The sequence below is a fragment of the Mus musculus genome, chromosome 2, assembly GCF_000001635.26.
Source record: "Mus musculus strain C57BL/6J chromosome 2, GRCm38.p6 C57BL/6J".
Taxonomy (NCBI): Eukaryota; Metazoa; Chordata; class Mammalia; order Rodentia; family Muridae; genus Mus; species Mus musculus.
Genome location: NC_000068.7, coordinates 92,200,127 through 92,222,833, shown reverse-complemented (window position 1 = coordinate 92,222,833; position 22,707 = coordinate 92,200,127). Strand labels below are relative to the sequence as shown.

At 39.3% G+C, this 22,707-nt stretch overlaps 1 protein-coding gene across 53 annotated transcripts in view; it reads right to left on the bottom strand.

The window, feature by feature from the left end:
• Positions 1 to 22,707, bottom strand: part of Phf21a (PHD finger protein 21A) — a 180,917-nt gene that overhangs the window by 141,834 nt on the left and 16,376 nt on the right. For 30 of the 53 annotated variants that reach the window (XR_003951420.1, XM_006498967.4, XM_006498980.4 and 27 more), the window contains 3 exons: positions 8,745 to 8,785; positions 7,259 to 7,370; positions 1,219 to 1,362 (listed from right to left, as the gene is read on the bottom strand). Coding sequence is in view for 51 of the 53 variants with exons in the window: in XM_006498967.4 (XP_006499030.1) it covers positions 1,219 to 1,272 (54 nt within the window). In the remaining 2 variants the exon portion in view is untranslated. Of the gene's footprint in view, positions 1 to 1,218; positions 1,363 to 7,258; positions 7,386 to 8,744; positions 8,786 to 10,600; positions 12,394 to 22,707 lie in introns of those variants that run through there. The other 23 variants (XM_030248707.1, XM_011239367.3, XM_030248698.1 and 20 more) reach the window with 5 other exon arrangements.

Sequence of the window (22,707 nt, the reverse complement as noted above, 5' to 3'; positions counted from 1 at the left end):
AAAACACTTTTAACAATGTATATGTGGTAGCTCAAAGTTATAAAACCCAGAACTTAGAAATTGAAACAGGAAGACTAAAGTTGTTTGAGGTGAAACTCTAAAATTAAAATTTATTCTAACTGGAAATGCAGCTCAGTGGTAGAGCACTCACTGACATGTATAAAGTTCTGGGTTCAAACCAAAATATCACACAGAGATTGATCCCTTCATGCATCCATTCCATCCCATATTACATGACAATGTTAGATGGTCAAAAGTAGCCAACTCATCATTTATTACTTTGAATACCAAGGACTATATACATGTATGTTTATTTATGTGCTTTAAATCTAATGTCCAGCTGATGTCAAGAAAATGAAACAGTGGTAGCCTGCTTATGTGATAAATGTTAATGATTTAGCTATTTATGGGTAAAGTTTTCTATCTTGATTATAATTATATGTTTATTTTTACATATATCTATATTGACATGTACAAATTAAAATTCATTACGTGCTTTATTATGTTATTACACTTTAGAAACAATTGTATAAAATGGTTATAAAATGTACATATACATTTTATAATTATATACTTCAAAGGCGTGTTTACTTTTATCTGAGGTAAAATGTCAGGATTAGAGCATTTTCAATTTTGATGACAGCAGCCAGATTTTCTTTACCAAAGATTGGAATCATCAAAGTTAAAGAGAGCGAGGAGGCAGAGAGAGTGAGGGGTGAGCACAGGCATTGGTGTGTGCAGTAAGCACACATCGCATTCTCACCACAGTCAAGTGAGGAAAGGCAGCACTGGGGAAGCAGAGGCACGGGGACCAACACAACTTCAATGTCAATGTAGTTTCCATGGAGAGTTCAGGGCCAACCTGAGGCCCTGTCAAAAGAGCAAAAGTAAATAAAAACACAGAACATGCAAAGAAGGTATCTTGTATATAGAAGGCCTTCAAACTGGCCAGAAATATAGCAAAATAGAATTCTTTTTTTCAAATACCTTTAGGACATGAAAAAGATATTTCCAGTCCTCTTTTCAGGAAAAGATGTCAGGGCCATCTTATTAAAGTTCTTAAAGGCAGTATACAAAGTACAGCTGTGGAGAGTGAATCTGGACAAACGCCAGTCATGTGGTAAGTAGTAGAATGACTGCATAACTTGACCAAAACGCAGAGCTGGGCCTGTTTTGCTTAGTGACGCAGTGTGCATCGGTAGTCTGTCACACACATACCTGGTGAACCTGAATTTCCACTTTAAGAGCCTCCTGTAGAGTCTGCAACTCCATCCTCTGCCTTCTCCACGCTCTCTTATGTCTGCTAATTCTACAGTGTCTTCAGCCTCCGTTTAAAATTACAAGCTCCTCTTGTTGCTGCAGCTGTAGAGATCATAAAATGTTTAGAATCATTGTGTTGGGAATGAAGAAACTTTTATAATTAAATTAGAAATATTATATTTTGTAACACACATACACAAAAACTGTATCCCCCAAAGGACTTTTAAAAAAAAAAAACAATTCAGTACCAAAACTTTCTGGGTTTTGCTCTTTTGGGCATTCCTCTATAGCACACTTCAAATAACTAAGAAAAGGAATACAACAGCAAAAGAGACAGTCAAGGGAACACATGAACACCCACTGTGTGCTCACACTGAGGACAGGGAGCTGAAGGACCGCTTCCATCCAGATGAGAACTAGCAGGGGAGACTGACACTGTCAGGAACACTGAGACACAAAACATGTCAAGCATTTTTAAACTAGAGTGGACTGGGGAGTTCCCAGTCTCCCATCGTGGGGGGTGCATTTGAATTTGATTACACTCTTACTTACACACGTATGTGTAACTGTATGTGGAGATGTCAAAAGTCTGAATTTATAGTCATAATTGGGACACCCAGTCTCACCTTCCTGTCCTACACCAGCACTACTGCAGCTTAATGAAATGGCTAATTTTTCTTTAAATTTTTTTTTCTAAAATGTGACCATGATTTGGGGTTATTTATTAAAGCAAAAGCATTTTTTGTCTGAATAAATTTAAACGTTATTAAAAATCTGTTTTCTTCCTTATACCTATGAGAGCTTAGCTAGCACTGCCTTTTAATACTGAGGAAGGAAAACCAGTACCTGACTAGAAGACTCACAACCACCAGGTTCTCCAGCAACCACATACAGTCCTCAGCCTGAGCGTCCCGAAGCCTTTTGTAAGATTAAGCTCACAGAGCCTGATGGAATCGTTAGCTAAAAAGTATATTCTTAGGATTTCTAGTTTTCATTATATTTACTTAATCTCTCTGGGTTTAAAACATCAATGACAATCTCTCCTCTAGGGTTTATACACTATGTTATGTAAAATCAGAATATTCTAACCTAAAAAAGATTGAATTCTCAAAGTGCAAAATTCTTTCAAAGTTACATCTCTAGAAGCTGGCAAAGATTTACTGGTAATCATAAAAATTCATACAGGCAGGATATTTAGGGGAAATAATTTTTAAAAGGAGATATATCATGAATTTCAGCCACTTACTATCCTAAAAACTGTTTGGAATTATAACGAATACCAGAATCATTAGTAACTCATGGAAAGCAAGGCTTCTATGGTCATGCACATTTGCAACTGCTAATCTGAAAACTATAACAGCCACTTCAATGTTAAGTGCAGAAGTAATCTCCCTTCTCAAACTCTTCACTATACCTGACAGTTCTGTTCTGCAGGGTCCCACTGTGTGGTCCAGACTTGCCTTGAACCTCCTATAGAGCCCAGCCTGGTCTTGAACTCACAATCCTCCTACCTTGGCCTCCTGAGTGCTGGGATTATAAATGTGACCTACCATACCCAGTTTGTAGTTTTAAAAACCGTGTGATCTTAATTTTTGCAAAGTTCTATCAGAAAATGTGTCTAAAAAGATTTCCTAAAATTCTTTGTATGTGAAGGATAATCCTGCTGCAAGAGCATGTTCAAAATCAGAAAGGCCTATTTTATTGAACTGTTGATGACACATCTCAGTAGAGCTCAATTGAACTCTAACTCTGGAAACAGGCAGGTCACTGACATGGAGACCTTACAGCACCCGCCACATCAGGTTAACACTGTTCATACAGTCTAGGCTAACAAAAATGTACAGAAAACCAATTTTCATAAGACATAAGAGTGATCAACAAAAAGTTTGAATTAAGTCAAAGTACTGGACACACATGAATGAGAATTCCTCTATGAAACAACATTAACATGAATATACTAGGAAAATTTTATTGACAGACTGAACAATGACTTTGAGGAACCAGTCTGCACTCACGATAGGAACATGAATTTAATAAGGTAGGTTTTGCCTGTAATGCACAAGATGCATAATGACCACCTCTAAGCTGCCAAGGGTGGGTCTGATGGCACTTCATAATCTGCTAAAGTCATTTGTAGGTGAAAGGACTAAGAGCTATTAAACTTTCTTCTTTTGGGGAGTATCAGTATTTTCAAACTTTTCCATAGACAACGCACATCTCCTTTCAACTAAGAAAAAATAAATGAGAATTAATAAAACATCAGGAAGTTTTATAACATAAAAGAAAAAAACCCACAAAAACAAAATAAAACAAAACAAATAACCTCATTAGAAAAAAACGTAGCTGAGTGTGGTGACACATTCCTGTGATCCCAGCACTCAGGAGGAGGAGACCAAAGGCCAAAGCCAGCCTCGGAGCTATATGGTGACTTTGAGTACAGCCTAGGCTACAGGATATCCTGTCTCCAAGAAAGAAAGAAAGAAAGAAAGAAAGAAAGAAAGAAAGAAAGAAAGAAAGAAAGAAAGAAAGAAAGGAAGGAAGGAAGGAAGGAAGGAAGGAAGGAAGGAAGGAAGGAAGGAAGGAAGGAAAGGGGGAAGGGAAGGGAAGGGAGGGGAGAGAAGCAGGGTAGTGGGAAGGGAGAAGGGAGGAGGGAAGGGAGGAAGAGTTCAAGAGGAAAAACAAGGTTCTAACCTGGAGACTCTAAATGTCAAAGTGTGCTTGGTACAACATGCCTGCCAGTCAAGCTAATGAGGCGCTGACAGCTTTTACTTCCTCCATCGGGGTGTTGTCCTCTTACTACACATATACAAAGGCATTTAAATGCCAATTACGGATTTTGTTTCATATAAGACTGGTCACGGAGAAACTTATGAGGACTGGAAGATAATTTTGAAATCCTTCATCCGAAAGGTCTCTTTCTGGACAACTGTCTTAAGAGATTAGTCTATGGCTGGTGAGATGGCTCAGTGGTTAAAAGCACTGACTGCTCTTCCTAAGGTCCTGAGTTCAAATCCCAGCAACCACATGGTGGCTCATAACCATCCATAATGAGATCTGATGCCCTCTTCTGGTGTGTGTGAAGACAGCTACAGTGCCTTACATATAACAATAAATAAATCTTTTTAAAAAGAGAGAGATTAGTTTATACATATAGTTAAAATACATAAGAAATAATTTTCAAACACAAGCCACACATATTGAAGCCTTTAAAATACATGGGGATCTTAGTGTATGCAGCATTATTTAGAGACTGTATGCAGCTTCACAGGACATCATTACTTTTTAAATCTTTTTAAGATAGTGTTTATTTACTGGGAGGGGCATGTATTACATGGAGGGTGTGTGGAATTCTGAGGACAATGTGAAGATATTGCTTCTGTTCACCATGTGGGTTCTGGGGATCAAACAGTCCTCAGGCATGGTGGCAAGGGCCTTTACCTGCTGAGCCATCTAGGCAGCCGCAGAAAGGTATGAGAGATAATTTATTGTATTTTTCCAATTCTAATAAGGGGTGTGTGTATATAAAACAAATCAGTTACTGAAAGGTGACTATAAACAAACACACAAGATAATAATAGACATTTTCTATCCAATATCTCTGCATCCCTCAATCACTGAGGGCAGCCTAGCACAACATACCAACCTTCTGCCTTCCATGCTGTACACACTAAAGCACCAGGTAACCTAATAGCCTCTCAAGCTACAAAGCAAAACAGAGCAGAAACCAGCCAGATAGCAAGGTACATGCTATCGTAACATCTGGGAGGTGAAGGCACAAGGATCAGGAGTTTAAGGTTATCTTTAGCTACTCAGTAAGTTCAAGGCCAAAGTGAACTGTAAGAAGCATTGTCTCAAAACACACACACACATGCACACACATGCACAAAACAAAACAAAACAAAAACCAACAAAACAATTATCAGATCTCACTCAATAAAAGCGTAGCTAGATGGTGAAGAAAGACCATTTACTGCCTCCCCCAGAACAAAACAAAACAAAACAAAACAAAGCCATTCATTCATTATCCTCTGGGAAATGGGGTTCCTGTCACCTGTGGCAGGACTGTTGTGAGGGCTGAATCAAGTGAAGGTCTCAGAAAAGGATTTTTTTGTGAATAACCAAGTTTAGAGATATTGACATACTTCTTCAAGCTTTAACTTTGAATCAAACTTGTTAAATTCTCAGGCTGGAGATTTGGCTCAGTGTTTGAGTCAGGACCCAGGTTTGATTCCCAGCATTCTCATGGAGGCTCGTTCCTTCCTCACACAACAGGCATGTATTTGGTGCACAGACGTACATGCACACAAAACACTCATGTACCCAAACTAATAAAAATAATTTTAAAATGAAAAATAAAATTAAAAAACCTTCTCAAATTCTCTAATGGGGCTGTTATTGCCCTGAACAGTCTTGCATGAAGCCACAACCACTGGGCCTCTGCTAAGACCTGCAGGGAAGCTCTAAACCCCTTCTACTGCTAAGAAATACTCTGTTACACAACTGACAAAGACTTCTTTTCCCAGCCAAATCTGATAGGTCAACCAAGAGTTACTTTAAAAAGTTCATGGCATGGTGTGCTCCCAAACTGTCCCTAAAAAGATTTCTGTGTTCTCTTTACCATGTATTTCCTACATATACAAATGTCCTTGAGTCTGATCAACATTCATAGACATTTTCTGAGAAGTTTACTATTTTAAAAAGGAAAAAGTAGATACAAATCTATATATCCCTTTTATCTTGTCCTGCTCTCAAAACTGAAATTCCAGGCTTCAATTTTTTACTATATATTTACTATGCAGTGAGATAAGATAGTATCTTTGATGATTAACCAATAGTGCTAAAAATTATTATGGATGCTAAAAATAAAAGGGCCTTTTAGTAGCATTTGTTGACAGTTTTAAGTATTATTAACATGAATCAAAAAGTGATATTAAGAAATCTAATTTTTCCTTATTATTCTGCAAATTTTTAATATATTCTGACTTATTTCAGAGTACTGTTTCTTTGGTGACACTCCTCAAATCACAGAAAATCTCCCTCATAGAACTTGACAACCCTGACTTTAGAGGCTGCCTGTTCTAGGACTCTGACCAGGCTGTTTGCTAAAACCACTGTAGCTAGCTGAGTGTTTCCAAACTATTAGACTGAATAGTCACTGTTGTTTAATATTAATAAAATATGTTTCTTTTTTTAAGATTTATTTATTTATTTAATATATGTGAGTACACTATAGTTGTCTTCAGGCACACCAGAAGAGGGCATCAGATCACATTGTAGATGGCTGTGAGTCACCATGCAGTTGCTGGGAATTGAACTCAGGACCTCTGGAAGAGCAGTCAGTGCTCTTAACTGCTGAGCCATCTCTCCAGCCCCCGATATATGTTTCTTTTCTGTTAAATTATCTCTGTTTGTCTGGGTTTACTGGGAAGAGAATAGGTCATTTATTTTCTAAAGACTATGTATAGAGCTCAAAGCACTGGGACAAGACAAGAATTCCCACAACATTCTCCTCAGAGGCTGCACCTCTTCCCACCATCATCCCAAAGTACAGGTCAAACTCAGCTTCTGGGACACAGGCTACCTGCACACTCCCACTCTTCTACTCCCTATCTTCCTGCAGGGAAAGGAAGCACGCCTATTAAAACCCCAACTTCGCCCAACAAGGGGAACACTGAAGTAAAATTTAGAGTTTATAGAAATCTGAAATGAAGATTGGAGAGTGGTGCACAAAAGCACAGCGATGCAGTGTCTGGGACTTCAGAACTGGCTGCCACATGTACTGAAAGGTCGTGGGATGATTTGGGGGTGGAGGGCTGTTCAGGAGAGCCTGGCAAGAAGCTTATAATAAATATAGACCACAGAAAGAGTGACATGGGAACATGTCCCAGCATAACCAATCAATATCATACTTAGCAGTAGCAAAGTCCTGGGAGATAGAGTTCAGATTAATATAAAGAAGGACTAAGGATTAGAGCTGTATAAAAAAGGAATGGGTTACCTTATGAGGTAGTGGGCTCCCTGTCATTAGAAGTATTCAAGAATGCTGCATATCATATCCCCATCTTGGAGATTCACAATGCACATTAGCATATTAAAGGTTCTGAGAAGTCCTGCAGTAAAGAGACCTGTTTAACTTTGTTTAATGCAGCATTTCCCAAGTTATTTGACCACAGAACCCATTTCCCACCCCAGACCCAATCTCAATTTCTGTGGAATCAGAATTTCTCAAAACATATTCATTACAGAAAACAAAGCCTACATTTTTTTAAAACATAGTATTCAATGTGCACCCGAATAAGTAACAACCAGTCAGGGATGTAGGCAAAGAAACTGCCAATTAGGACAGATTCCATGATTCTATAAGACCATAAGGTAGAGAATCGTGATTCTTACTTTACAAGGTTCCATGAGAGAAAGGCAATAGAATTAAATGGTAGCAAGATCTGAGGTTCTCTGGTTCAAGAGTCTCCATTTTATGTTCAAAACCCAGTCTCTAAAGTAAGAGAGATACTAGAAGGACCACAAAACCAAAACTCCACTGGGCACGGTAGTGGTGCATGCCTTTAATCTCAGCACTCAATAGGCAGATCTCTGTGTATTCAAGGCTAGCCTAAGTCTATGCAGCCAGCTGTAGGCCAGCTAAGGCTACATAGAGTGAGACTCTGTCTGTAAGAAACAAAACTCAAACCAAAAATTTGTCCTACCTATTCTACCCACTAAGTTTATTACTATTTGAGTGATAGATTTTTTTTAAAAGCAGCTTTACACTGGAAAATCACACAATTGTAGCTTGAATTTTTTTCAAGGCAATTGAAATAAAGTTAGTATCTGCCAGGTGCTTAAGGTGCCAGATCATCTAGTGCAATCTAGGATCTTGAATTAAGACATCCAAAATCTGAGTAAGTATAAGTTGTAAGCTGTTTAAAAGTTTATGAAAGTAACGATCAAAAAACATGTTTGTTTCTCTCTTCTTTTAAAAATTATACAAAACAACACACACTAAAAACATAATCTCAGAATTGAAGCCAATCTAATGTCAAGCCTAAGAATACAAACATCAAGAGGCTTCAACTTCCAGATGAAGGTCGGACAGCTGCAGTGACCTGCCAGCTAATACACAGAGAGGCCTCTAATGGAACAGCACAGCAATGCAGGCCACAGTGGAAACCTCACCTAAACTTGTCTCTTCTGACTTTGAATTCTCAGGCCTAACTACTCAATTATTGGCAACAGGACCTTCGAGTTTTAATGGGTTATCAAATTCAGGAGCATGCAAGTCTAGTGTGGTTATCAGAAATACAAATGCATTTTAGATACAGCTCTGTGAAGCTAAAAATTCACTTTTGGTGCAAACTATAAAGCCTTGTTTTGAAGAAGGAAGCTTTTTTAGGAGGTTAAAAAAAAATCACTTACAAAATTACTTAATATTTGATTGAGTCCAGCTAAAATCATGCACACTATGTGAGCTTTGTAAAAATACTTACCAATTCTGGAGAAGCTGGCGCTCCTTCAGCTCTCCAGTCCCCTGCAACAGAAGGAAAAACACAGTTAAACTACAAACAGACGCGTGATGTCATCAAACGCTAAAGACTCAAAGATTTCTGACTATAAAAGGGGGGGGGGGGGAATTAAACACATTTCAATCTCTAAATTTTAAAACTCAACAACAAACAAGGAAGAAATGAGTAATTTTTACAGCAAAGAAGGAACTCAAGAGCAATTAAACCTCTGCTTTAACACAGCTTTTCAAGACCAGGAAAATAAGTAGAGAAGACCCTTGAACAACGAGGAAGGCACTGCTAGGGGCACTTGCATTCTGAGTCAAATCAGAGCATAGATTTTGGTTCCTCTAACCCTAACTACTATCACTGACTTGTCAACAGGAAGCCTCTCGAGGAAACTCACAGTTATCAACTGATAGTGTATGTGTTTCAGATAACATACAAAAAAAAACAAACAAAAAAACCAGTGAAGAGTGGGTGATAACCACAGGTGACCCACCCACGTGGAGGCCAGCACACTGCCTCATTTTCCACAGATACTTATACACCCCAACTCAGGACCACACTTAGAAAGCAGCAACTGGACTACTAGTTATTCCGATCAGACCGTGTTACCAGCCAGCTTCATGTGGTTGTGAGCTGACACTTACTCTTGTTTGCACTGCTCCTGGCTGTAAACGCAGCATGTGCACTTGTGTGGATCAGTGGTAGACTGACAGAAGACCCATATGTACTTTATTCATTCAAATGGCTACACTGCCATCTCTTTACAATAAAGCAGAAGAAGCAAGCCCTTAGTTTGCCCCACTTAAAAGGTCTTTTTGTAATAAATTTTGAAATAGATTTGCCTCATGCAAGGCCTTAATTCACAATATTATATAATGTATAAAATAATAGCTACGTATTAAAGTAAGTATAGACGGGTGGTGGTGGCGCACGCCTTTAATTCCAGCACTCAAGAGGCAGAGGCAGACGGATTTCTGAGTTTGAGGCCAGCCTGGTCTACAAAGTGAGTTCCAGGACAGCCAGGACTACAAAGAGAAACCCTGTCTCGAAAACAAACAAACAAACAAACAAAAACAAAACAAAAAAGTATCAATAAATAAATAATATAATCAGAATTTTAGTCAGATTTTCATCTATATTCTTAAATTTATATCACTGCTCGGGACTATGAGCTATAAACACAAAATAATTCTTCTATGCTACATTCATAATCAGTGATAAAGCTAGAAAGAAAAAGTTTTAGGATCCTCACCCAGTATTAGGGAACTAAAATTAAAACAGAGCTTTTAACACTTAGACAACAAACCTATCTAAACTCCACAGAACCAACATTAGGCTATGCCTGAAACAAATGTTTGCTGACCTATGCTACTCCAATAGTGTCTTGTTTCCTTGAGGTTATTTCAAAGACCCTGTCTCTCAGATGAGAAATGTTTGTTAACCATGCACAGTCATATTAAGCATAAAGGAAAGTTTATTTAAATTTTAGTTCCTGATTAATGCAATCTATTTATTTCCAAAAGAAATTAACTTGACTATCCTCTTCCTCCTCGTCCTTCTTGATTTGTTTTTGTTTAAGACAAGGCCTCTCTAAGGATCCCTAGCTGTCCAGAAACTCACACTGTAGACCAGGCTAGCTTTGAACTCACAAAGATCCTCCTGCCTCTGCTTCCTGAGTGCTGGAATTAAAGGAGTGCCTCCTGTTCCTTCTTCTCTGAACTCCAGTTCTCTTCACAGTTCTCAGGAGTCCATCTAAATAGCTATTTTAATCATCAGGATTAGAATGGATTCACAACCACAAGAAAATCCATGCAGTAAATCTGTAAACTTACTAAAAACTAGACTCTGTGTGTCCTCCTGCTTCAGATGACTCCCTGTGCCGAGGGGGAGCAGCTCTAGGCTGCAGCTAACCCCTACGAACTGGATTGAGAGCCAACAGGTGCAAATTAACAGAAACACGTTTCCCGTCTGCAGATGTCCTCAGTCTCTTCAGGCTGCTCTTCATGAACACCCCACATGTAGGCTGAAGTCCTAACAGCCAATTCTAAAGGAGCACTGAGGCTCTCCTCAGAGACGAGCGTCCTGCTATGTGAGTGTTAGTGAAGCCTCAGAAATTACACTCATGTGTGGCGGGATTTAAGTTCATTTTTGTTTCTCTTTCTTGTTTGTTGTGTTCTTAAACAAGCTTATGAATAGTTTTATCATCTAAATCTTACATTGCCCTTGCATCTTCAACAACTAAAAGGTATTTTGGTATCCACTCTTTTTTTATATACATAAAATATCTTCAACTCTGACTTTTAATGATAAAGTTAGCTTTTATGATTATTGCCTCTCAACATCTAACATCCTTTCAAATAAAATATAATTAGACCCACAAAAAAAAAAAGAAGATAACTATTTCAGTTACTATAGTGAAAAGTCCACAGTTCCACTCAAAGGATGCCTAAAACAGTGCCAGGCACACGGTGAGCACCCAAGAAACAGTCAGGTTGCCGGGAGTAGTGGCGCACGCCTTTAATCCAAGCACTTGGGAGGCAGAGGTAGGCAGATTTCTGAGTTCAAGGCCAGCCTGGTCTACAAAGTGAGTTCCAGGACAGCAAGGGCTACAGAGAAACCCTGTCTCAAAAAAAAAGGAAGGAAGGAAGGAAGGAAGGAAGGAAGGAAGGAAGGAAGGAAGGAAGGAAGGAAGGAAGGAAACAGTCAGGTCCATGGACTGACTGAATAGCAACTATCTGCTGAGGCCCCTCCTTCCAGTTCCCTAGCCCTCTCACTATATAACTCCTGATACATCAACCTCCCACTGTTAACTAGTTAGATGAATGACATCAAAAACTGTCTTTATCAACGCTGATCACCAGACATACAATAATACCATTTTAAAATATAATGAAAAAAAGACTAATAAATAGGACTAAACTAAAATTAAGAACTTGTGTTCAACTGAAAAACAAAATGAAATACTACATGGTGCATGGATGCCAGAAAGACAGCTCAGTGGGTCACGGTGCTTACAGTCAAGTCTGAAAACCCGTGTTTGATCCCCACAACTTGTTCATACTGTGGACCATTTCTGAAAATCATGCTCTGGCACGCATGTCCACAGACATAAATTAACTTTAAAAAAGTAAACAAATACATACACCCAGGATATATAAAACTCATTGACACTAGAACACAGTCAGGGCAGGATGGGACTTAACGTCTATTTAATCCAGCACTGAGGAAAGTCTAAGGAATAAACTCTTCTGAGAAGCCAATGGGAAGACGGTACAATGTGTGCATGTATATCTGTTGCCCAGGCATTTCCTCCAAAATTCAGGAGCAGAGTCAATCCTAAGCTAATAAAGAGAAAAAAGCATGAAGTGATAATATCATGACACTGATTATAAAACTGCTTACAAGGACTACAGAAACCACACAGGAAAGCAAAGCAAAGGGTACAGGAGAGAAGAATCCACAGGCCAGATGCCCCAGTGACTGAGCATATTTCTCCACCAGCCAGCATTGCTCTGAAGCAGGGCAAACTCCTTTGCTCTTCTAAGAAATGAGCAATATCAAACATGGAGAAATACTTTGAGCAAAGTTTTAAAGAAAAATCACATGTAAGCTACTTAGGGCAAGTTTGAGAATTCAATATCCTTTATGCTTAAAGATACCCACAAGCGGATTCTGCATGTGTGAGCAGAGGTGTAGCTTCAGGGAAGCAGGTCCACATATCATCAACCCTCAAGGAGACTCAGACACGCAGGAAAGCAAATTCCTCTCAGACTAGCAGTCTTAAAATCTGTACACCAACACTTCAAGTATTTCTTCTGAAGACCGATTGTTAACTGCTATCAAATGCAAAGTGAGCAAAAAAAGATAAATATTTTGTTTGTACAAATTAGTAATGTTGAGAAGCAGAATGCAAGGCTGACATGTAAGTCAGTACTTCTTGCCCTACCCATGTACAGAACATACCTAAGTCTGAGGTTTTATTTCCTCACCTAAGGCTGCTAGGGCTCTGTCTGTTTCCTTACTACATTTCATAATTTACTGAGGTCTTTCAAAACCTTAATTATTTCAAATATTTCAAATATGGGATTTCTTATTGAAAAATACACTCAAGAGCTGGACATGGTGACCGCCCATGTCCAACTCAGCTCCTGTTGAGTAGGAGGCAGCCAAGACGAGAATTCAGAGCTCAAGACCAACCTGGAAAACATAGCAAGTTCCAAGCTGACCCAGTCCACACAGTGAAACCTGGGCTACTCAGTATTTCAAACAAGTCAACAAAACAACATTCAAAATACCCATGCTAGAGTAAATACAATTATTTTGCTTTTAGAGATGAATATTATTTTGCTAATATAACCTTACAAAAAAAATTTTTTTTTTAACAAACTCAAGACTCCCCCGCCATAAAACTTCACAGGTAGCAGCTTTAATTAGAGGAGGCAAAGAAACAAGTCATTCAGATTCCTGGCATGGTTATGAAATGTAAAATATTATAAATACATCAAGGATGATTAATAACCACTTCTTAAGTACCTTTTATAAAGCATCTAAGAACTTTGCATCTAATCTGCATTAAACAATAAACAAATTTCATGGATAAAATTTTAACACTTGGCCATGTTTTAAATTAGGCTAAAATTTAATATGCCCCACTACAAATTTTCAACAATTAAGTTTATAGCCTGTGCTCAATGATAAATTTTGATTGGGGACTAGAATAGCACAGATAATCGTTATTCGAAGATACTTTAAAATGTCACCTCACCTAGAAGATTCAGTCTTTTCTCTTCCCTCACTATACCTGACAGTCGTTCAATAACTAAGTTTTATACACAAGTTTCAAGTTTTACAGCTTTCTGTCTGCCCTTCCTAACTTCCAACAAAAAGTACATTAAGTCTGAAATTAATGTAAACACAGATAAGTGGTGCAGAATTCCATCTGACAGAAAGTCCTGCAGGCCCCTCCCTCTGTGTCCACCCCTCAACACCTGACAAACAGGTAACTTAAGCTCCACAGATACAAAATTAAACTCCTAACTCTCTTCCTTCCACCCTCCTCCTCAGCCATTAGCATCTCCATATCGGCAACCCCAGTCTTCCGGCAGAAACACTTGGAAGTCACCCAGAGTTCTGTGACATGCTACATCCAACCCAACAGCGACCTCCACCTTCAGGAGGCTACCTACTCTGACCTCTCACATCAGCTCCATTACTACTTCCCTGGGCCAGCTCACTAGCACCTTTGACAGCAGCCACTGTCCTGACCTGCTCACTGGTCTCCCCACCTCTACCCCAAGCCCCACTGCAAGTCATTCTCTTAACAGCAGAGAAGCAGCTTTTCAAAACCCAAGGCACATCATTATCCTCAACTCAAAGTCCTTCAGTGGCTGGGCAGCTCAGAGGGAAGCTCCCGCCCTTGCCCTAACAGTGCACAGGCACTGTGACTGCACCTCAGTCCTTCCATGCCGCACTCCCTGCCCAGGCTCTCCCACTTGTTTTCCCACTAACCAGCATTGTCCTCCTCCAAGTTTTGTCATGGCTCACTCCCACAGTGCTCATGAAATCTACCAAAGCTTCAGCGAATATAAAATGAAGATTAAAACTGCAATCATAATTGTCCCTCTCCCAAACTCTTTTTTTTTTTCCTTTTTTTTAATTAGGTATTTTCCTCGTTTACATTTCCAATGCTATCCCAAAAGTCCCCCATACCCACCCCCCCAAACCCCTACCCACCTACTTCCCCTTTTTGGCCCTGGCGTTCCCCTGTACTGGGGCATATAAAGTTTGCAAGTCCAAAGGGCCTCTCCCAAACTCTTACATGCTTTTTTTTTTTCAGCTTTATTTTTTTTCCAATTTTTATTAGGTATTTTCTTCATTTACATTTCAAATGCTATCCCGAAAGTCCCCCATACCCTCCCCCCCTTACATGCTTTCTTATACCAAGAATATTCTCTTTCCTTTTACCTATGCAAATCTCATTCAGAAACTAGAGCCCAGATAAAGACTCATCATTGACAGAGACCTTCTCTGCTACCATATTCCCTAGTCACCCTCTTTATACTTCCAGGATATCTACCATCTTTCTGAGCCCTGCCTATATTTAGAACTTAACCACATAGTACTTAATGTTGTAATATATATATATGACTTTATAGACCTAATAGAAATATACACACATACAGGTACACAGGCATATGCACACACACAAATGTATGCCGAAACACATATGCACACACATGTAAAAATGATACCTTGTACATTACTTTTCGATCTTAAATCAAAAGCACAAATAAACTAATACACATAGATTTCACTGACCCTACCCTTAAACTAGAGCCCAGATACTTAGGCTTTTAATTTCATAGTTCCCCAGAAGAACCTGAACATTCATCAGATTAGAGAACGCTGCCTAGCTTCCAGTGCTCCACTGCCTTTTGTGCCTTTGTGCCCTCAAAGAGCCTAAAACTAGAATGAACACTTCTGAGGATCCAAGCCGCCCCTTTATCCCATAGCACAGAGGTCTAAGAAATCCAGACAACTGGGGCTGGTGAGATGGCTCAGTGGGTAAGAGCACCCGACTGCTCTTCCGAAGGTTCAGAGTTCAAATCCCAGCAACCACATGGTGGCTCACAACCATCCTTAACAAGATCTGACTCCCTCTTCTGGATTGGTCTGAAGACAGCTACAGTGTACTTACATATAATAAATAAATGAATCTTTAAAAATATCTTTAAAAAAAAAAAAAAAAGAATTTTAAAAAAGAAATCCAGACAACTAACTAAAAATCCACAAAAGATAAAGGAAGACAAAATACAGCCTACACTCCAGACTCACTACTTTCAATCTTAGAACTACATCTTTCATTAAGCTATAAATACATGAATGAAAGTCATAAGAATCCCAAATTCACAGGAAGGTGTAGTGGACAGTGGTTACTTCTTGACCAATGGCTGCAGTCTTTAAGCATCACAGCAGTGCACAGCAAAGTCAATATGCTTGCAAAGTATCCAACTGGCTGATGCCTGAGATGGAGAGGCCAGAGAGCAAGGGAGGAAATCTTCTCAGTACAGTATAGTGATGATGATGGCGATGGCCATGACTTACAAACTTCTCCTACAATATACACAAAACTTGTTTAAGTCGCTTGTTTTGTGGTAGAAGAAATGAACAGAAATAGGCCTTGCTTCATCATATTATAAAGTAGAAAAATCATCAAAAGTTTCTACAGCTCTAAGCTATAAATGTTTTGAGTCTAATCACGGTGAAAACTTAATTACAGATCAGACTCAGTAATTCATTCCATATCCCAAGACAACTCAAACTCAGTCTTAACAGTCAGTTAACCTCAAGACCAAAGCTCCTGCCATCATCAACAAAAACAACAAAGGTATCTACAAGGCATTATAAAAGAGCCTGGGCTTATCTTGGTGTACAGGGACTTAAGCTAGTGCCTCCTATTAACACTAATGGGAGTTTGGAGCACAGACCATCAGCACTAAGGAGGAGGGGGAAGGCCCAGCTCTACATCAGAGAGGCCCTGCAAGCACACTAACTGCAACTCCTGGGAGTTCTGATCTCAGAATTGGGGCAAGAGACCCAAATTCCTGTCTCTGAAGCACAACTACAATTCAAATAAAAGCCACTAAGGAAGGTCACTTGGTAAACACCAGACTTAGAAAGAAAGGGAAGGAGGAAGGGAGGGAAGGAAGTAAGGAAGGAGGGAGGGAGGGAGAGTAAGAGGGGGGTACATTTAAAGAAAAATTAATTGTTTTTTAATTAAAGCACAATAAACTCAAATACAGTGAGAAGCTTATCCAAAGAAACATGCACACAACACAAAAACTCCTCCCTGGTACACTACAACCCTGTTTTTAAACATGGAGAAACCCTGCAGTCCTGACAGCCAAGAAAACCAGAACTTCCCAGACAAACAGATAATGATCCCAAGCTGCCACTGACAGCCAAACAATCTAAATAAAACACCAGCTCCTTAACCTTACTGTGAGCTGCCATACTTCCCTTAGATGCAGGACTGCTGGCCTAACCAGGCTAGAAGATGAGCAGGTAACTTCAGGCTCTGGAAATTCTCCCCCTCCTCTCCCTCTCCCCCTCTCCCCCTTCTCTCCCTTCTCTTTGCAAACACAGGCACAAAGGCAATGATGCTCTTTGAGCTGATGAGGTTTTAGAAAGGCAAGTTTGGTGTGGCATAGGAAACTAAGAGCAGGCCTTGTTGAAGTAATGACAGAAAAAAAAAGAAAAAGAAGGCTTTCCCAAATCCAATTCAAAGATTAAAACAATGGACATTTATTTTAGCTAACAGGCAGTGGCAACAATTCACTTTCTTAAAAAGAGTTATTAAAATCTTCCCCGTGCACGTCTCAAAAGAAACTCAGGACCTTTCCACCTACTAAGTTGACGACATACACAGAGCCCTTACTCAGGCCTAAAGACTAAATCTGATTCCTGTACAATTTACATCTAAAAACCCTGTGTGGTCAACATATCGATTCTTGACCATCACTGCTGTACTAGTGAGCATCTATCTTCTCTGTACTCTCAGATGTGCTGATGAGAAATTGAAACATTACAATACGCTAGGACTCCTAACTTTTCAAATAAAACCACCAAGAAACAGAAGTGTGAAACATACAGCCTCCATCCTGCTAAGCAGTCCTAAAACTTGAAAGTGAAAGCAATACAGACCGCAAAAGAAGTTGTTTGCTTGATGGTAATGCTAGCCTTTAAAATCAAAAATATGTTCTGTTACAGAAGACTGAAATAAGGGCTTCCATTAACCTTGTTTAAAAAAAAAAAAATCCCATGAGCATAGATTTTTTTCCCTAAGTCTCTTCATCAGAGCAGCATGGGGTCCCATTAGGCACCCTATTTTACTTCCACCTTATAAATAACGTTAGCTGTTCACTATTTCCATGGAAACCAAGTACAGTGGAACCCACTTAAATGAATACCGGTTAAAGGAATAGTTTTATTTGAGAAGGTTTTTGCTGCTCTAGATGAACTCTACTGGGGAATACTACAAAGTCTCCTTAAGTATAATTTTTAAAAGTATATCTTTGGTGTAGAGGGAGCTTATTAAAGGTCCTGTTAAGCAAGTACACTCCTTGCACTAAACTAAATATGCCAAACAACATCATAACATTAAAGATGCATTTCCCATGCACTGCATGGGGGTTTGAATGCACAACTTGCACTGACTAGACTTCTTCATGCATTGGGGTGGAATAATTACCCCTCTGGGTCTAATTTAAACTAATAAAACAAGAAATTCAGTAAGGCTAGCATCACCTTTACTGACTAGTAATAAATGGGTCCCACACTGCAGGTACACGTGCAACTTACTGCCCTAGAGAAGAGCAGACAGGGGGCAGAAAACTAAGCTCTCCTCATCACTGGTACCTGGTTTAAGATCAACAAACAGTCCAAATTCCTGGCTCAGCAAAGTACTCTACAAGTTACAACAGGAATGCTTAACACACAATCAGTCTGAATACAAAGAGAATACTCATAAGGAAGTGTATGCGACAGGGTGATTTACAACTCTGTCATACAGTTTCCTGCGCTAAAATTCTAAAAATGATGATTATAGGTGTCAAATATAAAAAGTTACAGCCAAATGTACACAAAATAAGGTACAACCTATAAGAGTAAATTTAAAAGTAATTATCAGACTTTCTAAAGTTCTGGAGATGTAGCTCAGTTGGTAAAGTGCTTGCTCAGCATGTGGAAGACCTGGTTCAAGGCCAGCACCACATGAGCTGGCATAATGGTACATGCCTAACAACCCCAACACTCAGGATGTGGAGGCAAGATCACAAGTTGTAGGGTCTGGTGATGCACACATTTAATCCCAGCACTCTGGAGGCAGAAGCAGGCTGGCCTCGAACTCAGAAATCCACCTGCCTCTGCCTCCCGAGTGCTGGGATAAAAGGTGTGCGCGCCACCACACCCGGCTTCAACATAAAATTTTAAAGGGTTTTGAACAACTGCTGAGCAGGGTAGCACATATCTTTAATCCCAGCACATGGAAAGCAGAAGCAGGTGCATCTTTTTAATTCAAGGCCTGCCTGGTCTATATTTATAGTGAATTCCAGGACAGCCAGTACTACACATAGAGATGGAGAGAGAGAGAGAGAGAGAGAGAGAGAGAGAGAGAGAGAGAGAGAGAGAGAGAGAGAAAGAGAGAGAGAGAGAGAGAGAGAGAGAGAGAGAGAGAGAGAGAGAGAGAGAGAGAGATTAAAAAAAACATGTCTTCATGTATATCTCAAAGAATAAACTACCTATTTTTAAGACCCTGGTATAGTCCTTAAAAGCTACTGAATTTATACCCAACATAATCATTAATTTAAGTAACCACAATTAATTTTCAAATTTTAGAAGTTACAGTGATGGTTCAGAGGCTAAGAACACTGGCTGCTCTTCCAGAGGGCCGGGGTTCGATTCCCAGACTCACAGGGTAGCTCACAGCCATCTGCAACTCCAATTCCAGAGAATCCAATCCTCTTTTCTGACCTACTCAGGTACGAGGCACACAAATGGTACACAGACATACATATAGACAAAACACTCATAAATATAAAATAATAAAATTAAATTTCCAAATTTTACATTTCCAAGTGAACAATATAGTTAACAATTCAATACGGGTTGTGTTGGCACATGCCTTCAATCTCAGCACTTGAGAGGTAGAGGCAGGCAGATCTCAGTGAATTTGAGGCCAACCTGGTCTCCAGAGAGTATTCCAGGACAGCCATGGATACACAGATAAACTCTGTTTCAAAAACAAAAAACTACCAGCTGGTATTTGGCAATTATCAACTAATGAACCATACATTACCGATATATACTAATAAGACAACATAAACCTATTTTGCATTTTACAAACCCAAACAATTCTAATTTCTATATTAATAAGTTAAAAAACTTGTAAAAGCAGTAATATAAAATATCTCTTTTCTTCTGTTAGGTCCCTACCACTACAGAGAGATCTAATTCATTAAAGTCTTAGTTTTATTAGTGGCAAGCCTGACATCTCTACTTCACCCTCTACCAAAAATACAGCAATTTCTGAGGTAAAAGGTCTTTTGTTTTTGCTTTGGGCTTGGGTTGGTTGGCTTGTTGACACAGACAGGGTCTCTGCATTAGATAGCCCTGGCTGTCCTGGAATGCTCTATGTAAACCAGGCTGGCCTCTTAACTCAGAGCTCTCCTGCCTCTGCCTCTCAAAGGCATGTGTCCACACCCTGCTTTCAGAGCTTTTTTTAGTCTTCCCCTTTGTTCAGACTTAGAACGGTTCACCGATATTCTGCTACTTTGCCAGTAATTTTAAGTTACTTATCCAAAGCCCAGCTGAGGTCCTGAAATTGGGGAATGGAGTTTCACAAACTGCTAAAGTTTTAAGGTTGTGATAATGGCTCTTTACTTTAAAACTACCAATTACAACAGTATTCTGTGTTCAGAAGAAACAGAAATAAAAATGATGTCTGTGGAGGAGTGGTATGCAATACAGGGGTGGGGGTGGGGAAGGCAGGGTGTGTGCAAAGACAACGGAAGCCAAGAGGAAGCAGGTAGAGAAGAGGGCACAGAAACACTGTGTAAGCGATGTATGAAGGCAACCAAACACCACCTTGCTACACATAGGTATTGGACAGGTTCTGGGATGGCCAGAGCAGGTGCTCACCCAAGATAGATTGGCACCAATCTCTACAAATTAAGCAGGGAAAAACTTCTGAAAACATCAACCACAACCAATACAGAATCTAGATCTAATCTGTATATTTATTAAAATGAAACTCACTTCTAAAATATCCCAATTTTCACTCAACCATGCAAAACAACTTCCATACATCCTGCATGTGGCTGATGTAAAGAAAACATACTGAGGCTGGGGTTGTAGCACAATGGGAGAGCATTAGCTTAGCATGTATGAGGCCTGAGTTTTGTCTTAACAGAAGCAAACCACCACCTGATATGCTTCAGTGGGCGAGCACTTACCTAGGAGCTACCATACCTAGGTGCTAGCCCATCCACCTCTCCCAAACCAAACAGGGCTCATGAGATGACTCAGAGAGAAAGGGCCTTTGCTACCAGGCCTGGAAATCTGAGTTCAATCCCCAGAACGCACATGGTAGAAAAAAAAAGTGATTCCCCAAACTCTCTTCTGACTGCCACAAGGCATGAAAGCATGCACACACACACACACATATGGACATATGCATACACACACATACTAAATAAAAATTTTTAAAAATTACTTTATGCTAATTTTAAAGCTAAAACTTTTTAATAAATATAATATAAAATTTTTTATTTACTATTTATGTACTCTAAAATGATGCTTTTTTTAATAAAAGAAACTATATACCCTCTATAATACTGCTGAATTTTTAAAATACCTGTTGGGCAAAAGTATAGCACTTTGTTAGAACAAACTTGGAATTTTAATTCAGAAATAAAAACAATGTTTTTGGAATAGAGACAAAATAAACTATAGTAAACACTCTGACTCACCCATCAGGCCTTCATCAGATGGTACAGCTGGTTAGTGAGAACAAAGCAGTAATGGATGCTGTTAGGTTACTGTAACTCAAATGCTTGCATGGAGAACATACTAGTATTCAGGTGTCTGTGTAAGCTATTACAGATATTATATATATATATATTACACACTTGATGAATCCCTGAGGGTTAAACATCACAAATGTTTCAGATACAAATCAGAAGTCAATTAAATAAAAATGTTACATACTTAATCTTTCCCCCTTCTTCAATTACTAGGAGGATGGGTGGGTAGGGGAGTGGGGGGGTGGGTATGGGGGACTTTTGGGATAGCATTGGAAATGTAAATGAGGAAGATACCTAATAAAAAATTTAAAAAAAATTACTAGGAGGAGATGGGAGAAGAAGAAAGGCATACAGACATGTTAATAATATAGTAAAATCTCAATTCTCTACCAAAATATACAAACTCTTATTTCAGAGATCACTGTAGTTTTTTTGATGATCAACCTGTGCCAGGCCTGTTGCTAGGTTAGGCACAGGTAGCTTATGACAGTTGTATAAAGAGAAGGAATAACAAGTAATGTAAGACCAGATACCACGTGAAAGGGATCTCACAAAGGCAAATAGGAAAGCAAATAGACCATGGCTGTCGCTCCTAGAAAGCACTGTGTAGCCTTCACACCGCTGGGGCTCCACAGCTGTACCTGTCAGGTCCTACCCCTGAGCCTACATTAAGGGCAGAATACATAACTGGCCAACTTCGACAGACTGCCTGGCTGATTAGCACCTTGAAATAGACTACTCTTGACTTGATGCTAAGTGATGCTGAGGGGCCACTATAAACTCCATCATGAGCTTGCTGCTGGTCTCTGGTTGCTAGGGGCAGAGGAGAAGCTTATAGCACTACCAGTTTTAATAAAATACCCCGAAATATTTTTAAAAGATTAAGTTAAAATTAACATATTCTCATGTATTTTCTATTTTTCCCAGGAATATTCCTTAATAAGAACTCATTAGATAAACTTTTTTATGATGTATCCTTTTTTTCAAAAGAGTGGGTTTTTTGGGGGGGGGGGTGACTCCTGTTTCTTAGTTAAACTGCTGCATAATTACACTGTTCCCATGAACTTTTAGCTAGACTGTAGCAATAAGAATAATTCATCTTGTTTACTGAGTATCCTGAGATACCCTCATTGACTCTTCATATAAATCCTAGGGGAGACAGTTATTACTACTCCTGTACCATACACAAAGAAACTTGTCCACCTGACCAGTACAATAGTCTGTTTGTGGCATGCACCAGATACATCTTTATGAAAGACAGTTTAAACTGTCAATCCAAAATTGCACATTCAACTTTTAAGTGGTTGTGCTGAAATTCCAACAGGGCAAGCCACAAAGCCCAGGTTCTTTCCCAATGG